This window comes from Triticum urartu, chromosome 4A (assembly GCF_056163025.1).
Source record: "Triticum urartu cultivar PI428250 chromosome 4A, HENAU_Tu73, whole genome shotgun sequence".
NCBI lineage: Eukaryota > Viridiplantae > Streptophyta > Magnoliopsida > Poales > Poaceae > Triticum > Triticum urartu.
The window spans coordinates 604491216-604510675 of NC_141876.1; the positions used below are offsets into that span (position 1 = coordinate 604491216).

General features: G+C 46.7%; 2 protein-coding genes and 1 pseudogene across 2 annotated transcripts; 2 read left to right on the forward strand and 1 right to left on the reverse strand.

Moving 5' to 3' along the window:
• The first annotated feature begins 3292 nt into the window (after positions 1–3292).
• LOC147977202 (uncharacterized) lies at positions 3293–4340 on the forward strand. The gene is given in 2 exon segments (XM_087521097.1): positions 3293–3301; positions 3783–4340. Coding segments are annotated over 2 exon segments (567 nt in total).
• A 1931-nt stretch (positions 4341–6271) lies between these two features.
• On the forward strand, positions 6272–8737 carry LOC147977203 (uncharacterized; annotated as a pseudogene).
• Positions 8738–13975: 5238 nt separating this feature from the next.
• On the reverse strand, positions 13976–15618 carry LOC125553172 (uncharacterized). Its single transcript, XM_048716956.2, has 3 exons — positions 15422–15618; positions 14749–15044; positions 13976–14605 (listed from the first exon to the last, which is right to left on the reverse strand). Exons 1-3 carry the CDS (start codon positions 15536–15538, stop codon positions 14290–14292), a joined length of 729 nt encoding a protein of 242 aa, XP_048572913.1. The 5' UTR covers positions 15539–15618; the 3' UTR covers positions 13976–14289.
• Positions 15619–19460: the final 3842 nt, after the last annotated feature.

The following is a 19460-nucleotide window of genomic DNA, read 5'->3' on the forward strand; positions in this document are numbered from 1 at the left end:
CGCCGGACTAAAAATCCCGGACGGAGGTACTATCAATCTTATTGTGCATAAGTTAATACGGAATTGATGTAAAAATAAAATATGATATAATACAATTATAATTCATCGTTGATACTATAATATGAAGTTGGTTAATCATTGTGTGTATCTTTTATGAATTGGTGTTCTCTAGAGTTTATTGTTTGGCAAACTAAAAATCTGATAGATGCACTCCGACGAAGCAAAGATGCATATATTGAAGTTCATCAAGTGAATGCATGCATTGTTGAGGAAATCGTTAACTGGTAGCTGCTCGGTCGGCTGGTGAGTAGAGGATTAATAGGCTAATCGGCAAGTTAATTGGCCATTTAATCAATTCATCGGACGATTTATCGGGTAATCAGCTACTCGGGGACCCTATGAGTAGGGATTAATCGGCAAGTTAACTGGTTAATCGGATGAATTCTTGAACAAGATGCATGTAAGGGAAAATTAAAAATAAAAAAGTCAGTCAGTTAACCAATTCTGCATATATACATTGCAGACCGTTATGTGTCAAGAAACTTATTAAAATAACAACTTATTAAATCAAACTCATATGTGTAAAATAACAATTTTGGAAGAACAAATCAGTTGAAAATGAGGGAAATTATAACAAAAATTATGCAGGTTCCATAATTGAGAAATGGTAAAGCTAACACACAAAAGTTCAAAATTTCAGTCCAATAGGTAACTCAGCATGATAGGATCTAATTAAAATTTGATAGCTTTATGCCATTTCTCAAACATCCATCACACTGAGGCATTACAAAATATATTTAAACATGAAGCAGGAGAAGCTTTATATAACATTTCATGATATTTCACATGCAACCTGTCCTGAGACTAGTGAGGATATGTATTCATATATCTGGAAATAGTATATATCTATATTTACGTATACTAACTTCAAAGCCCTCGGGTCATTAATTAGAAGGCCTATATAGAGAATCTAAATGAAACGAACAAAGTTTTTATGGTGCTCTACCTTCCAATTATAGTTTTTTTTGCGGGTTACTTATGAAACCCTTATCTAGAGCAATATGTGTGTACATGCTGAACAATGAAATGTAAGAACATGCTCCTTTTTGTTGATAGAAGTGACTTTTTTACATGGAGTATTAAAACATGTCCTACATACTCACGGATTCTAGAAGGCATTTTTGTTGGTAATACTTGGTCGCTTAATATTGTATCAAAAATCTAGCAAAGTAACTTTCATGCATACCAAAATTTTCTTGTTTGAGAATAAAAAAGCATACATAAGTGAATTGATGTGTTGAATTTCAAGTTAGTAGTTGCACTTCAGATATCATTGATGTGTTCTATTTCCCTTTTCTTTTCAAATACATATGTCATATTTAAGCTCCAACGAGACATGTGCTTATCCAAACATATGGGTAGAAGCATGCACCATGTCAAATAACCATGATAGTCAGACAATGAATTATTAAAAATAGAAGTTCCTAAATAAAATTCTCAGACCAAATGATCATAGATGAATCAATGTCATTCATAAAACACTGTTTGGAACATGAACCGTGTGAACATACATGCTGCAAAAAGACGACGATCTCATTCATAGAACACTATTTGGAACATACATGCTTTCTCATTGAAAAAATGACACTAAAGTTAAAATGTTGATCTTTTTACAACACATGATTAGGCATTTGCAATGTCAAGTCTCAGATGCGAGCTAATGAAGGTGGTGGCTAAAACTTACATTCGCTTTGAGGATTATGATAGAAAATGAGAATGAATATAAATTGACACTAACTCAAAACCATCAATAAGCTGCCAACATGGAGATTTCTGAAGAATAATTGATCACTCAGAGCAATAATGGGTTGAAGCTTTATTTTATGGAGGAGGCTTACTGGCAACGTTGGAAGAAGATTTCAACCATGACCATGAGCATCTGAGTGGTGGGGCGGGGCCATTGGGGAGCGGCAACAACAACCTAGGTCAGGCGCTCGGACCGGAAGTCGTTGTTTTATGCCAGTCGTTGAGGGGAGTGAGGTGGGACACTTGTCGCTGGTGAGCGTGAATGGTGGGGAACGGTGGACTACGTTAATGCATGGAGAGGCCGGAGAACCGCGTACACTTCGTTGCACAAGGTCGGTGCACGCGGCGCTTCCAAGAAGATGTGGGGTAGGCATGTTGACTACGATTGGTGAGGGGATATCAGGTGGTCCGGGGTGTGATTAGATGATTATACATTAATTGGTACTTCCTCCGTCCCATAGTCTAACATGTTTTTTGACGCCACTTTAGTGTCAAAAAACGTCTTACATTATGGGACGGAGGGAGTATTTAGGAAATAGACTAATGGTATTTGGATGGCTGGGATAAAATGTATCTCACTCAAGTGGCACTTTTTATACGGTTAGAAATTAGTACATGTTCGCAAGAGAATTGTTTGTGCCAATTTAGAAATTTGGTTTTGGATAAGGTAAAATTCTATAGATTGCAACTTCCACAGTTTAAGAAAACAAACATGCTGAGAGGTAGACATTTGGATTGCAACTTACATCTTGATGTGTCAAGATTTTGTTACACATTTATAATATTATTAACCAACGTGTGGTGCTCTTATAAAGGTGATATGTATTTTCAATTAGTTTTGGAATTTCAATAAACTAGTACTATTAGTGAGCATCATCTTCCTCCCGTAAGCATATGATCGATGTCAATAGATCTATGAGTACTATACATGGTTTCATGACAGCTTCTATCAAGGACGGTCGTTCTTTTCACAAGGGATTCATCTTTTTTTAGTGGAAGTACATCACATTTTATGGAGTGTTCAAAACACATGGGATACAAAACACGATGGCAATCTCGTTAACCCTTTCACAGGCACCCCGCATCACTGCGCTATTTAAACATGCCATGCTGTCCCTTAGTTTTTCAAGTACCATAAAATTGATCAAAATATGTTGGAGATGCTCTTAGGTACTTCTACATGTGTATGCTAGCTACTGGAGAAGTGTCTATCACACGAACACCATAAACATATCTTACCAATTGCAACGGCAACTGGGACAGACCACTTCTTTTGTTTGAGAGGACAATTAGAGTGTAGCATTGACACTTCTGGTTGGACACCAATCTTTTTCTTTTTGAGGAATGGTTGGACACCAATCTCGTCTTCCGTAGGCTACCGCTCACAGCCGGACTAGCACACCACTAGCTAGATAGATCTGCCTGGCCCAGTGCGGCATTTTGTAGACCAGGCTCCAGGGAGACCAATATTTCCAAAACATCGAAAATGGGATTTGTAAGTTTCAGAAAAAAATATTTTTTTGCACAGATACATATAGGTTTTCTTCACATGTCCGTAAAGTTCCATTGATAATAAGTTGATTTGTAGCCTATGCAAAAGAACAAAATCCTGGCCGAACAACAACAATAGAAAGGTCCAATTTTATACACGATTTTATCTTTTTTGTGTTTTCATGAAGTACAAACTATACATCTATATGTGTAAGCACAGTTTTTTTCAGAATTTTTTGTGAAGTAAAAAAAATGAAGTCTCCAGAAGAAGAAAAAAAGGGCTACCTAGAGCCCGGACTCTAGAGCGCATTATCGTGCCTACCCCTGCCTATGATATACATACTATTAGTGATAGATGTTCACACCCAAACTACACAATTACTGTCATTGGAGCACCCCTTAGCACAGAGACCACGGGCTCCGCTTCCTCCTCCTTCTCCAAGAAAGAAAGTTAGGGTTCGTGCCTCTTGTTGGCGCCGGCGCAGGTCCGCCTCGTCTCCGGTGGCCCTAGGGCCATGGAGGCGCGGTGGATCCTGACAAGGGCCGGCGGGACGGCTCCGTTTTTAGTCATTTTTTTCAATCTTGCTAGAGTTTGTGTCCTAATCAGGAAGGCGAGACGACGGTGACTCCCTGAAGATGAAATATAGGTCTCCCCGCCTAGCTCCCGTTCCGGCGGTGCGTCTAGCATCGTTGGTGGGCATGTGGAGGTGTGTCTACGGCAGATCTATCATTGGTGGATTTGCTCGGATCTCTTCGTTGTTCGTCTATATTCCTGTGTCTTCGGTTTGGATCCTTCCGATCTACGTTATTTTTCATCGGCGGCGGTTGCTGTTCTGGGGTGCTGGTCCTATAGGGCCTTAGCACGACGACTTCCCGACTATCTACTACAACTAGTTGTGCCTGGCTCCGGCGATGGAGGGGCGATGACGGCGGCGCGCCTTCGGCTCGCTTCGGTGCTTGTAGTCGTCGCTAGGTGGTCTACGGATCTGGATGTAATTTTTATTTTTGGTGTTCGTTGTACTGCCATGATTGAAGATAAATAGATTGGAAGTTTTTCCGCAAAAAAAAGAGACCACAAAACTCTTGGGAAAAAAACAACGTCAATGGATCATGTGTGGGTGTGTGGGTGGGGTTGGGGGGGGGGGGGGGGGGGGGCAGGAGCGCATTCTTTTCATTACTGAACAGATCGATCCGTCGTCCCACCGAGCGCTGCAGGTCATTTTCACCGCGTCGCGCGACGCTTCAGCACACACAGTCGGCCGCTGCTCCACGAACCGAGCCAGGGGTCACCTCGTTCAACGGGCCGATCAGCAACCAAAAGCCCATGTAGCCTAGGCACGGCCGCACGAGATTCTTCCACCTGTTGCGTGCGTACTCCATGCCCTCGAAAGAGAAAAACCTAAGCCGATCTCCCCAGTCCCCCACGATACGCAGATTTCGCAATTAGGCTCAGCGCTAGTGCGCTGTCGCGTACCTTCCGCTTCGGTTCCTCTCGTCCGCATCCTCGCTCAGGTATGTTCTTATGCCCCAAAAGTTGGATCTCTTCATCTTGCCACAAAAAAAATTGATCTCCTCATCTACCGGCTGTTGTGCCTCTTAGACAGCATTATTATCGTTTGGATTGTCCCTTTTACTCCTTCCAGTTCGTCTGTTGATTATTCCTTCCGTTTATGTCATGCTAATGGGATCATCGGCACAGGCAGCCCCTTTCTTCCATATTTCCCCCACTGCTCTTGTTAGGAAGATGTGCACTATCAATTCATGACTGTATTTCAGGGCCTCAATTCATGACTGTATGTGCAAACCTATGTGTGTGACAAAGAGATAACTTGTAATTCCATGCATTTCAGGGCCTCAATTCATGACTCGATGTGCACTATCTTTCAAGCTTTCAAGCTTCAAGATGCATGCACCACAATGTGTATTGTTCTTTTTGAATATTCCACAATGTGTATTTCGTACCCTAGATTCTTTCTCATTTACTCCCAAAGCAATTTATCATGACTCAACAATATAACCTTTAAGATAGGCAGGCGCGACAACGCGCGCCTTTATGTTCTAGTTAAGAATAGAGAAATACGTACAAATTGGCATATTTTGAAATGGGTACATGCCAAAAACCGAACAAAGCACACCCTAACAGTGCATGCGAAGTACTCCTCGTTCTGGTCCCTCTGCCTAATGTCTTCAAAGGTGGGATGAGCCACCTCGATGTATGTCATATATATGCGTGTCATTGAAGATGCGGCGGTTACTCTCATTTCAGGCATTCCATATGATGTGTATTAGATAGAGGCTGAAGCGCTCCTTTGGTCAGCATCCAAATGCTGTAAATATCCCTCCCACCATGCATCCACCAAGGGTGAGTTGGACACTATTTTTGAAGATAAATGGCCGTCCATCTAGGAGATCACCAACAAGCGGACCATGGAAGTGAATGGGCACTCCAAAACAAAGTGGGTGGCAGTCTCCAGGGCCATAAGGTAGAGCTAACAAACCAGGTCATGCGGCCAACCTCTCACCGCCAGGTGGTCGGTTGTGAGGATCCTGTTGTTGAGAACTAGTCGAGAGAAAAGTCTGCGCTTCGGCTCAGCATGGGCCTGTCACGGGCCCTACTACATCAGCGGCCCCTCCAGAGTCCACCAGCACCACCGGGCGGCCCAAGAGAAGCAAGCAGCCCAGCAGGCTCTACGACCCATCGACGTGGGTGCTATAGCGAAAGGTTAAGAGGACTCAGGTCCAGGCAATGAGGGGGGATTTTGTAACTAGTCGAACCTTCTCCTCGTTCCCCTCCCTGTATCTTCCTCCTTCCTCCCGAATCCCTTTTCTCCTCCCTCAAACCCTAGCCGAATTCGCTGTAATCCGCCATGGAGACTTGAATCGAGTAAGAGGGCCGTGACATATGGTATCAGAGCCACCGGATTACCTACAGAAACCCACCTATACCACCCGGCAGCAGAGGCAGGCAGTAGAGATGGAGCAGAAGGTGGAGGATTTGGCGGCGGCGCTCAAGGCGATACAGGAGCAGAACGAGTCGATCTTGAAGGCCGTGGCGGCGTCCAACACCATCTTCGCCGAGATCCAGCCGGTTGTGGCGGATCTGGCGGCGTGGAGGCCCGAGATGGAGCGGTCCTTCGCCGATCTGCATCAGGAGATGGGGCAGGTGCGCAAGGAGGTCGACACCGTCGCCCGCAACCCCGTCCTCACCCTCAAGCCCTCGGATCTCCCTCCAATCCTTCCGAGGCCGAGCAGCGCGCCGTTCCCCAACCACGGCAGCAGCAACCAAGGGCCCGAAGGCCACCGCGTCGATCTACTTCACCGGGGGGTTGGCTCTGGGGTAGTGACCACCCTAGTCCCGCCTCCGGTCACGGGTACGTTTCCAGGCTCCTTCCCTCGTCTTGTGGAGAATTCACACCAGGCAGATCACCGCCCGAGGCCTTTAGGGCGCTCCCCGATGCGGGGTTCGTCCCGTTCAGGCAACCCTTTCCAGAGGCGCACACCTAACCTGCCCAGGCCTAAGGTGGATTTTCCTCTGTTCGGAGGGGAAAGACCATGCAGTTGGAAGCGCAACTGCGAATCATACTTTAGGGTGTTTCATTTGGACCCGGAGTTCTGGGTCGACACTGCAGCCATGTATTTCACAGGGGCTGCCATGGTATGGCTAGAGAACAACAGTTTTGACTTACACAATATGGAGTGGGAGAAGTTTTGCTCGGTCGTTTGTGAGCAATTCGAGCGAAACGAGTTCAGTGTTCTCCTTCGTCAGTTATTTCATTTGAGGCAAACGGATTCAGTTGCCGACTACACCGCCAAATTCACTGAAATCATGCACTCCCTGCTAGCACACAGTACCACCTGGGATCATGCTCTGTTCCCTTCGCGTTACGTGGACGGCCTTAGGGACGAAATTCGTGTAGTTGTCTTAGTGCATAATCCCAAGGATCTGGATACTGCTGTTTCTCTTGCTTTCTTACAGGAGGAGGCGCTGGAGATTTCCAGGCGACGCGAGCCACGGCGCTCTAAAGGTGGGACTGGGGGCGGGCAGGGCAGCCGCTCCCATCTCAAGGGAGCCATGCCTCTTCCGGCTCCTCCAGGGCGTCCTCCACCCCTCCGACTACGGCATCAGATGATCGTCGCGGGACTGTGCCAGAAGGGACCCGCAACGGCCACGCAGTCGAAGATCGCCTCTCCACACTCAAGGCGTATCGTCGAGCCAAGGGGCTATGTTTTCTCTGTGGAGAAAAGTGGAGCAGGGAGCACAAGTGCGCTACCGCGGTGCAGCTCCACGTGGTACAGGAGATGTTCGATGTGTTGGGATTGCCCGGGCCATCCAACAGCGAGGAGCTTTCAGAATCTGACAGCGAATGCCACACCATCTCGAGAGTTGCGATGCAAGGAACAGTCGCCCCGCAAACTATCAGGCTACAGGGGAAGATTCAGCAACAGCAGGTGTTAATGTTGGTCGATTCCGGCAGCTCTCATAGCTTCATTAGTACTGATTTGGCTGCCAAGTTACAAGGGGTTTGCAACACCACCAGTGCCCTGAAGGTCAAGATTGCAGATGGGGGGCACTTGTTGTGCGATAAGGCAATACAGCAATGCAAGTGGACAGTTCAAGGACACAAATTCCGCACCGATCTGAAGGTTTTACCTCTGGGCTGTTATGATATGATCGTCGGTATGGATTGGCTCGAGCAACACAGCCCGATGGAGGTCCATTGGGGTAACAAGCGAATGTCATTCGAGCACCATGGGAAGAAGATCACCCTGAAAGGAATTCAACCCCGCACCAAGGAGTGTCACCCTGTTTCTCTTGATCAGCTCCACTTCCTAGTGGCATGTAATGGCATACACCAAATGGTTCAGCTGCAAACAATGGACGAAAAACAGAAGACAGAAACTCAAGAAATTGCCCCACCGATTGCTGAATTGGTCGACAAATTCCAGCACCTGTTTGAGGCACCAAAGGGACTGCCACCGTCTAGGCCGTTTGACCACCAGATCCCCTTGATACCAGGGGCTCAACCGGTTAACATCAAGTCCTACCGCTACAACCTTGCCCAGAAAGATGAAATAGAGAGGCAGATAAAAGAAATGTTGCAACAAGGCATTATCCAACCCAGTTACAGCCCGTTTGCTTCACCGGTTTTGCTGGTACAGAAGAAGGATCTAACGTGGAGATTTTGTGTCGACTATCGCCAGCTCAACGCTATTACAGTCAGAAACAGGTTTCCGATACCGGTCGTGGAGGAACTCTTGGACGAATTAGCAGGATCAAAATGGTTCACCAGTCTGGATTTGAAGGCCGGATACCATCAAATAAGAATGGCCACTGGAGATGTGTTCAAAACTGCTTTCAAAACACACTTGGGCCACTATGAATTCAAGGTCATGCCATATGGACTGTCGGAGGCTCCGGGAACTTTTCAAGGAGTCGTAAATTTCGTCTTGGCTGGATTGATATGCCATGGGGTGCTCGTATTCATTGATGATATACTTGTGCACACCGCCACATTAGCAGAGCACGTCAGTCTTCTCCAGCAAGTGTTCGAGCGACTGGAAGAACATCAGTTGAAAGTGAAGCTATCCAAGTGCCATTTTGCCCAGCCAAGTCTAACCTACTTGGGTCATGTGATCAGCGCCCAAGGGGTCGCAACAGACGAGAAAAACATCACAGCTGTGAGGGAATGGCCCACTCCCACTGGAGTACGACAGGTCAAGGGGTTTCTTGGATTGGCAGGCTACTACAGACGATTTGTCCGACACTTTGGGCTCATCAGTCGTCCTCTGACTAACCTGTTAAAGAAGGGAGCAGTGTTCGTTTGGTCTCAGGAAGCCGAGGAGGCCTTTCAGCATTTGAAGAAGGCACTGATCACGGCCCCAGTTCTAGCACTGCCCCGTTTCGATAAGCCGTTCGAGATCGAAACAGATGCCTCGGACTATGGTGTAGGAGCAGTGCTCATGCAAGAGGGGCACCCCCTGGCGTTTCTCAGCAAGGCGCTAGGTCCAAGAAACCGGGGGCTGTCTACTTATCAGAAGGAATTCATGGCGATCCTCATGGCAGTGGAAAAGTGGCGCTCATATCTACAAAGTTCAGAGTTCATAATCCGAACTGATCAGAGTGCGTTGGCCCATATCAATGATCAAAGGCTGGTAACTCCGTGGCAAAGACGGGCTTATACGAAGCTAATGGGGCTGCAGTACAAGGTGGTGTACCGCAAAGGCGTGGAGAACAAGGCGGCTGATGCCCTCTCGCGTCGGGAGGCTGAGATCACAGCTATCACAGTTGCCACCCCGGTGTGGTTAGAGGAGGTAGTGCAAGGATACCAAAACGACGACAAGGCCAAAGCAATTCTGCAGCAACAGAGCGTGGGGGGCGATCCCTTATCAGACCACCTAGTCAAAGATGGAGTCATCATGTACAAAGGACGAGTGTGGGTGGGAGAGAACACTGACATGCATCAAAAGATTCTGCAAGCCATACACTCGAGTGCTGTAGGAGGTCACTTTGGAATTCACGCTACGTACGAACGACTGAGAAGATTGTTCGCCTGTCCGGGGATGCGGCAGTATGTGGTCATGTTTGTGTCCAACTGCAGTACATGTAAACAAGCCAAGACGGAGAGGGTGCGTACCCTGGGGTTGCTGGAGCCACTGCCAGTTCCCCCACATGCTTGGCACACCGTCACCCTTGACTTCGTGGAAGGGCTGCCTACATCCCGAGGATACTCCTGCATCATGGTAGTGGTGGATAAGCTGACACGGTACGCTCACTTCATTCCTCTGGCGCATCCTTTCTCAGCCATTCAAGTGGCCACGGCTTTCATGAATCAGGTGTACCAGCTGCACGGCCTGCCCTACGCAATGGTCTCAGACAGAGACCGAGTTTTCACCAGCAATCTATGGAAGGAATTGTTCAGACAAGCGGAACAGAGTTGTGCATGTTCTCAGCTTACCACCCCCAGACGGACGGCACCACTGAGAGGGTAAACTAGTGCATGGAGACGTTTCTTCGATGCTTTGTCCACTCTTGCCCCCACCGTTGGTACCAGTGGTTGCATTTGGCGGAGTTCTGGTACAACACTGCTCCGCATTCCGCATTACAAGCTTCCCCCTTTGAAGTGCTCTACGGTCATCCTCCGGGCCACTTTGGAATTGTAAATGCCTCTATGCTGGCTCCCGCTGATCTGACTAGTTGGCAACAAGAGAGGGAAGTTATGACGGCCTTACTACGCCAACATCTGGAAAGATCCCGACAACGGATGAAGGACCAAGCCGACAAGAAGAGATCAGAGAGATCCTTTTCAGTGGGCGATTGGGTGTACGTGAAGTTGCAGCCATACATTCAGGTCTCTGTCGCAGCGCGGGCTAACCACAAGTTATCCTTCAAGTTTTTTGGCCCGTTTCAGGTGACAGCTCGGATTGGGAGGGTGGCTTATCGCCTGCAACTGCCAAAGGGGAGCCGCGTCTATCCGGTGTTTCACGTGTCTCTGCTCAGGGGTGCGCTACCTCCAGGCACCGAGACGGTGTCTACCTTACCGGAGCCGGCGCTACCTCATTCTCCTCCAGACTTCCCGGAGAAGGTGCTGGGCAGGCGCCTGGTCACCAAGGGCAACTCGAAAATTCCCCAGGTGTTGATCAAGTGGTCGTCACAGCCGGAAGCACTGGCGTCATGGGAAGATTTCTTCGAACTTCGAAGCCGTTTCCCTGGCGTTGCGGCTTGGGGTCAAGCCGCGTCTGAAGAAAGGGGGGATGTCACGGGCCCTACTACATCAGCGGCCCCTCCAGAGTCCACCAGCACCACCGGGCGGCCCAAGAGAAGCAAGCAGCCCAGCAGGCTCTACGACCCATCGACGTGGGTGCTGTAGCGAAAGGTTAAGAGGACTCAGGTCCAGGCAATGAGGGGGGATTTTGTAACTAGTCGAACCTTCTCCTCGTTCCCCTCCCTGTATCTTCCTCCTTCCTCCCGAATCCCTTTTCTCCTCCCTCAAACCCTAGCCGAATTCGCTGTAATCCGCCATGGAGACTTGAATCGAGTAAGAGGGCCGTGACAGGGCCCACCAAATCTTGTCAGTATAGAATCTTGGATGAGAGCCAATGAATTGCAACAGGTAGGCAGAGCTAGCCCAATATTCCCTACTGACTTCCCAGTTTCAGGAATTGAAAGAACAAGAAAACGGCATACACAATATAAGCCATCGTAGTCTGACCGGCTAGTGCCGCTCCTCTTGTGAGAAGAATCGACTGAGTAGTGTAGCGCCCTACTACACCGGCATGTACAGCAGGGATTTTTCTTTTTGACAAAAAACAGCTAGTGCTGATTTCATTTCATTAAGAGGAGGCCGAGACGCCGGGTTACAATCGTTAGAGGCTAAATATGTACAGCTAGGCAAGTAAAAGAATTAGAAAGGCCTAGGGCTAGGTTTAAATCGTGGATGTGCTGCCCCTAGTCCAGAGGCATCCACATCGCCCCCACAAGGCACCACCAGTGCACCACAATCGCCGTTCCTCACTGATCAAGGAGCAAACCTCAGTGACCGTGGTCACCCGGTGCTTAAATATCCGGGCATTCCTCTCCTTCCATATGTGCCACCAAGCACAAATGACGAGGCAGTTGACCTTCTTTCTTTCCTATATGGAGAGAGCCCGGACGGAGTCGATCCACCAGTCTTCAAGGGAGGGCTCATCAGCACTTGACGGGGTGATTTGGGCATTGAACCTTTGAAGGATCATCTGCCACAGCAATCTGGAGTATTGGCATTGAGCAAACAAGTGTACGGCAGTCTCCGGTTGCTGATGGCACATATTGCAGGTCGGTGTATGAGGCTAGTTCTTCTTCACAAGTTGGCCAGTTGTATTGCATCGCCCTTGGATGGCAATCCATGTGTGCATTTGGCATTTAGGAGGGGTCCGATAAGACCAGATGAGTATTTTGTGGTTGGTCTTGATCCTTCCCTGGAAAATCATCCGATAAGCAGTTCGAGCCGAGTATTGCCCATCAGTCGTCCACTTCCACATGATATCATTAGGTTGCGTTGGCGAGAGGTTGACTTGGGAAGTGATATTCCAAACATGCACATATCCAGCGAGCACCTGGGTAGTCGGGTTATCCTTGATGCATGTGATCCACTTGGGTCAGCTAGTGTCCTCACGAGCAATAGCTTTTGACCTCTGCTGTGAGAGTGTAGGTGGGGGAACTGATTTTTGAGCAACGCACCTTGCCACCAGTGGTTGTGCCAGAAGGACATGGTGGCTCCAGACCCGATGATGATGTACGACAGGGATTAATTGAAGAGGTTACTCATTAATTAACGGTTGCCATGCAACATGACACAAACCCTAGGTGATGGACTTGATCCATCACGAGTAATGTAGCAGGGAGATCTCCGTCAATCGATCTGGCTCCGCTCCCATTTCCTGATGCCCTTTCATCGTGCATATATACTGATCGGTCCCCTTTTCATAGGCGAACACCACTAACTCCCACATGACGAACACCGGAGTCTGCCTTTGCTCAGCTAGGTTTGTCCTTTTCTTTTTGCGAAGATTGCTTGGTCAGGTTATAGATGTCAGAGCGAGAGCTTGCAGCTTACTAGCCTTCTAGGGCCTCCATTGGTTCATAGGATAGGATTATCATAGATATAGGAAACTTCTAAGAAATAAAATTACATGTATCTTAATTTTTATGAGTAGGAATAGAAAAAGAGATGTCATTTGGTTTACATTGTAGAAATTTTTCCATTGAGTCCAGGCTAACGTTTCTTTTCCTTTGAAATATAAAGGATAAAAACCAAACCTATGTAGAAATTGGAAACCATTCCTATGAACCAAAGGGCTCTAAAGGAAAATTTCCTATGAAATTCGTTCAAACCAAAGCAAGCCTAGGTTCTCAGCTAAAGTATCTGGAATGAATTAATCAGTAGCAAGTAACTGTCAAAACAAAAACAACAACAAGCAACTGCCAGAAGAAAAGAACCTATCAAGGTTGCGGTGGCGACTACAGTCGTGGGAGGAGAAAGGCATCAGGGTCAGGGTGAGACAGAGAGCAAGGAAATCCATTTTTTCTAGTCCCCAAGCCGTAGTCTTAGTCAACAGTGGTTGCTAAGGTGGCATTGCCTAGTCAGCATTGGTTGTGGTCAAAACCGTTTGCCTTGGTCCAAACTGAGTAGGGTTGTTTTTTAGACCTCAAGGTCAGGTGAAGGTGTATATCTACTGGTTTTGGAGTTGAGAGTTTTAAATTAAACCATGCAGTTAGTTTAAGGTTGAAATGTGATTTTTTTTTCTGTTCAGTATTAGGAAATCAAGCATCCATAAATACAATCTTTTGATAACCCACGATTCTAATTTTTTTATTTGGTATCAACCATGTAGGCCAGGATAAGTGGTGCTCCACTTGGCAATGACAGGTTCTAGCCAACATTATGCCGGATGCCGCATACTAGCAGAATCAATCAGGCAAATAGGGGCAGCCGCCTAACTTCAGGAGGGCGCCAGCCGTCGGGGATTTAGGAGGGAGAAGATACCGGACAGTCTACTCATCTGCGCGTCATGGGCCGACCTAAGATGCCGGATCTAGGTGTCGGTGGGGGAGGAGGATGGAAAGAGGGTAGCACGCGTGTGATTTTCCTTAAGTTGGGAGGGTGGTTTCAAGAATGCCATCGTGATTAATTTGCGAGTGTCAAACATAAAACATGATTTCATTTGTGTCTTTGATGTGTTTCACCGAGAAATATCGGCGCTTGGTTTTTGAAACATATATAACAGTCTTACATGAAAAAAACATATATAACATCGCACGTATGAGTCGCCATTTTTTTCGTAAAAAAATCACAACAAGTAGCTGAGCGGTGAGCCGATCTCCCACACTTGCAAGGATCGTCACCTCTCTTGGGCTGTCTCGCCGGACGCCGCAACCTTATTTGCATATGTCATATGGTCATCGCTATCGATTGATCATCAGATGGACTTGGACAATGGTGAACTGTTGTAGGCCTAGAGCTTGAGCTTGCCACCGTACTCCTCAGGGAGCTGGGACTCGTCGATGGCGTCTCGAAGTGTGGCATCAAGGTCCCTATCAGCGACAAACACAAACTTCTTCTTGGTCTTGTCATCGATTAAGGGGTACACAATCTTCCACGCAGCCATGAATATGTAGGGCACGTGGATCAGGAACACGCGGCCCAGCCGCTCTGGGTAATAGCTCTGCATGATGTCCAGCCCTGCCAGGTACCCCCGGATGTCGCAGTTCGCATACCCCCATCCCTTCAGGTCTATCACTGCCGCAAACTTCTCCTGCCCTGCCGGCAGCCTATAACGATTCAGAAAAAGCCATCAGTTAACCACTCGATCGATCAACTGTTAGATACTCCCTCGGTAAAGAAATATAAGAGGGAATAGCTAGTTAGCACACTGAATGCATGCAAAAATGGCTGATCTATGTGGGGCATATACCTGGTGCAGATTTTGTCGAAAACATAGACCACATAGCGCTTGAGATCTTCGTGATCACGCCGGACAGGGAAGTGGCGCCCACCATAGAGATACGACATGGGGCGACCAAGACGGTCAAAACCTTGGTGGCGGTCCCTTCCCTTTGCGATCTCGCCGCGCACCTCGTCTTCGGAGATGAAGCCATGGGGCTTGGTGACACGCTTCCAGGCAAGATACCGGAGAAGCATCGCCGATGCCTTGTTGATGTTTTGGTCCCGGGCACGTAGGAACCGCCGCAGCGCAAAGTCATCCTCCTCCTGCACGCGAACGATAGTGATAGATGAACAAATGGATCATCATCCAGGTGTACATACGTGATTGGAAAGCAGGTTATATGAGGATGATTGACAGAGAGATGCATCTATCAAGATCGCTAGGTGGTTTATGAACCTGGATGTAATCTTTACTTGTGGAGTTTTTTTGTACTGCCTTGACCGATGATGTATAGATCGAAAGTTTCTCCCGTAAAAAAAAGATAGAAGTGCTAGATGGAATAACAAAAGACTGATGAACCAGCCGTACGTCCTCTCCGGGAAATAAATTAACTATGCATCTAGGGTGGTGTGTGATTGAACGTAGTCGTTCGACAAATTGAGGAGGAATAAGGAGACGATTGATATATATGTTGCGGTACCTTGGCAGAGGGGTCCTGTGCCTCGACGACCTCCCTGAGCTCCGCCACCTTCTTCCACTCCGCCGCGTCGCCGTCGCCGCCATGGCCGTGTTGGCGCTCATCAGTACCGCAGTCCATATTGATTCCTGCTGCGATGGTGGCGCTCGATCTGCTGTGTCGGTGTGAGAGTGGCGGGAGGATGGATCGGTTCTTATAGCCGGAGAAGGCTTGGCCTTTGGGGTGTAAGAGGCAGAGAGAAGGGTGATCAGTTGGACTGTGAGTGAGTGAGTGAGGTGTCCCACTCCCATCTACTTCTTGATGGTGCATATTGATGGATTGGTTGACGCTGAAATGGACTTGAACCTGCTAGGAGTAATCTCCTAGCTTCAAAGGACACCGGCCGGTCGGCAAATCAAGATTAGCACTAGCTGACTCCATGTTTCAGAAAGCAGAAGCGCGTACGCATCAACTTATTTACCGCCCATGACACTAACATCATCATAGTAACTTCTCTCGCCAGTCGCGTAAGTAGAACGTACAACACTTGCTTTCTTCGTAATTATAATAAGGAACTTGGCCACTTGGGAACTTAACAGTGAAGGGTAATGGCGGACGGAGACAGTACGCCCAAAATAAAACAAAACTACACATAACTGTCCACTCCTTTCATTACTACTACTCCGAGAGAGAGAGAGAGAGAGAGGAGCAGATGCTGTGAGCACTGATGTGAGTGAGTGTACTGTTCCGTCTCCATCCTCTGTTATTAACCCAGCTACAGGCGGACACGGATTTGATGGGCATGGTTCCACGCGCATCCCTTGTGAATAATAAATTCGAAACAAATATTATAAAAAAATAAAAACCTGAAAAAAATTGTAACATACATAGTTGACTGGTATACCCGCCTATGAAATTTCACAAAAAAAAATGGCATTCATGGTATTGTAGGCAAAAATGACAAAATCGAAGCTATATTAAAAACATTGTTTAATGAATAGGAAGGCCCCGATTGTATTTTTTTCGCTAAGAATACCACGGATTTTATTTCTACATCAAACTTCCCATGTGAAAAGAATGGTCGACCAAGTTTGATATCCCAAAATTGTAGAATTTTTAAATTTGTCTACTATTTTTTTTGAATTTACTATTCATGCGGGTGCACATGAAACCATGTTCACCTTTGTATTTTCGAGCTACATACACACAAGTTTGTTTTACTGCACTTTAGCTAGATCATAAGCGTCATGTACGCAAGTTGGTTCAAGCCAGAAACGTGCTATGTTCACGTTGTGGCTGAATAGGCAGTAGTGTTTGTTTACTTCTGTAATCGTGTAAGATTCACCACGATGTGTGCGTGGGGATGGCACGGGTGTAACGGATCGCGGGTGATCAGTTTGTTACGAACTGAATAAAGGAAAGAGCAGAAAAGACGCAGTCAGTTGCGCGTCGTAAAACTCTGAATCCTCTTTGTTTTCCCTGTTCATTCGTGTTCTTCAGAGTTGAGACTGAATCCACCCTCGCGTGTGTGTGTGTTGATCTGGGCTGCTCTAATATCCTCGGCAGGAAGGAACCACTGAAACGGACCGCATACCCGTATGCCGGTATGTGTCTCCTATCTTCTTCAGAGCCCATCCAGTTAGACTTCATCACTGACAGTGGCGGAGCCAACGCCCGGCTAGCCTGGGCACTTGCCCGGGCTCACTAGCTACATGCAAGCTAGCGATGGCCATGTCACAACGGGAAAAGTTGTCATCCCACCGTGGTTTACCTGGGCAGAAGTGGCCGAATGAGCTTCCGTTTGCTCAGTTCATGAAACGAGAAGGCCTACTAGTGTAGTAGTAGCTGGACTAATACAATAGATTAATGGGTTAATTATGGTTTACTTGCGCGTTTCCTTCTGTAATGGGCTACGTAAGACATGTGGTTTGGCTCATCGGCTGTTGCTTTCTTTACCGAAAAATGCTAGACCTACCAGAGCTTTTTACTCTCTCAAAAAAGTAAGCTTTTTACTCCCTCCATTCCAAAACAACTGTCGTACTTTCAACCCAAATTTAAACTAAAAGCATGACACTTATTTTGGAATGAACAAAACAAAAAAACAAAAAGCTTTTTACTCTCTCTAAAAGAACGTAAGCTTTTTACTCCTTCTGATCCAAAATAAATGTCGTGGTTTTTGCTCAAATTTATTTGGAACGGACGAAACTTACTTCCACACTAACCAAACGCCTCCTCTAAATTTCAGGGTGGGCCGACCGCCTCATTAGTGTCCAATTAAACGCTGTCAAATCGCTCCCTAACTCCCTCCACTTCGTAATTACATGTAGGTGTAGCAAAACTCGTTTACTTGAGATGAGACACAATCGGCCAATCGCTCCACCCCTCCGCGACCCTGCCTGTTTGGCTATTCCCGTTCAAGATGGCACAATCCTTGGTTGATTTGAGAAATGGAGATGGATCAGCCGCGAGTGGAGGCTAGCATGGGTGCGTGCCTAGCAGCTGGTGGAGCCGTAGCGGATCCGTCCGATACTCCGAGGAATGACTTGCATCATAGCCGGCTTATCCCTTTCTTCATAATTAGATGAGATTGCTAACTGATTTTAAGAAAGCAAGACTTGTAAGGGCTTATTTTGAGGTCAGGGTGTGGGTAATTGGTCACTGGTGACGATCCTTCGTGATTGTAGTCTTTTGTCTAAAGATTTGTTCTAAATAGTTGATGTTAACTTCAAATTTTAAATTATATAATTCGGAGATGAGGAGGTTTTGGGTTAATAGACCAATCACTCCAAATGTGAATAGAGTGTAATCGGAAACAGAAGTAGATCCACAGCCACCACCTAACGTTGCCGATTAGTTCAATCCAAATGAGATTGAGCATGTTCCAAGAAAGACAAAAAATTGTTAGTATTCTCCTAATATCCAACACATAAAATATTAATAGAATTTCTGGTTCAGAAATTTGGTGTCATTTTATATGTTGTACTTCCAAACACCCAATTTTCTTTCACCTAAGGCTGAAACTTGCCCAGGCTTCAGAAAAGTTCTGCCTCCGCCACTGATCACTGATCCTACGTGCCATGTTGGAGTAACATCAATCTCACGCTAGTAAGCTTGGTAACATGGAAAATTCCGTTTATTCGTAAGGACAAGTAGCTAGCATTCACACTAGATAGTAGTAGGAGAACGAAGGGGGAGGGGTGTTTTGGCTCCCGGGAGCACCGGATGACAGTAACCCGAAAAAAAATTAGTAAATCTTTACAAAATATTCTGAAACTTTTTGTAGATGATCGTTTTTGGTGTCGCAAACATGCTTGACAATTTTCATGAGAAACGAAGCAACGGCATTTCATCGGTGAAAAAAAAAACAAATCTGGGGTAACATTTGGTGTTCAATTTTTTTTCACATGCCTTAACTTTTTTGCCTCAAAAATTGCAAGTAGCATTTGGATGTGACTAACAGCACATAAAAATTATGTATTGATTTTTTTTTATATTTCAAAAATTATTTTTGGGACCAAGAGCACGTGCTCCCGGGAGTCGAATTGAATTTCCGGAGAATGCGTTCCTTATTATAACTGTGAGACTGCCCTGGAATTGCCAACTTGATAGTGAACGGCAATGGCAGGCGAGAGACCATGCGCACATACAGTTGGACTTGAGCCGCCTCACGCTGTGGTTGAGAGAAAGAAACTTGGCATCCGTTGGTCCTCACGTTCCACACGACACGACTCGACACAGTGTTAAGTAAACTGCTGGCGAGTTGATGGTCCAGGCGTGTGATGAGCAAGTTATTGGACAACAACGGCAAGATCGCGATGGTTTTATGGATCGCTCATGTTTCCCCTCGTGCAGCTCGCTCGTTCTGTAACCACACCATCCATGAGACATACAGATTTCCTCGCTTTTCTTATGTGTGTCGTTCCTTTGCCTTCTTCGGTGAATTAGTCGTTTCTTTTTTACGTCTCATATTACATCGATCTTAACTCAAACTTCCTCTATATTACCTCTCATATTCGCTATTCGTCACTCTGGGTGAGGAATAGTTATTCCACCCCCTCTATTT

Excerpts from the sequence above, each read along its gene's own strand:
- LOC125553172 (XM_048716956.2), bottom strand. The coding sequence starts at position 15,538 with ATGGACTGCGGTACTGATGAGCGCCAACACGGCCATGGCGGCGACGGC. Across the intron at positions 15,045-15,421 it reads CACAGGACCCCTCTGCCAAG|GAGGAGGATGACTTTGCGCT; the intron begins GTACCGCAACAT and ends GTTCGCGTGCAG. Across the intron at positions 14,606-14,748 it reads TTCGACAAAATCTGCACCAG|GCTGCCGGCAGGGCAGGAGA; the intron begins GTATATGCCCCA and ends GAATCGTTATAG.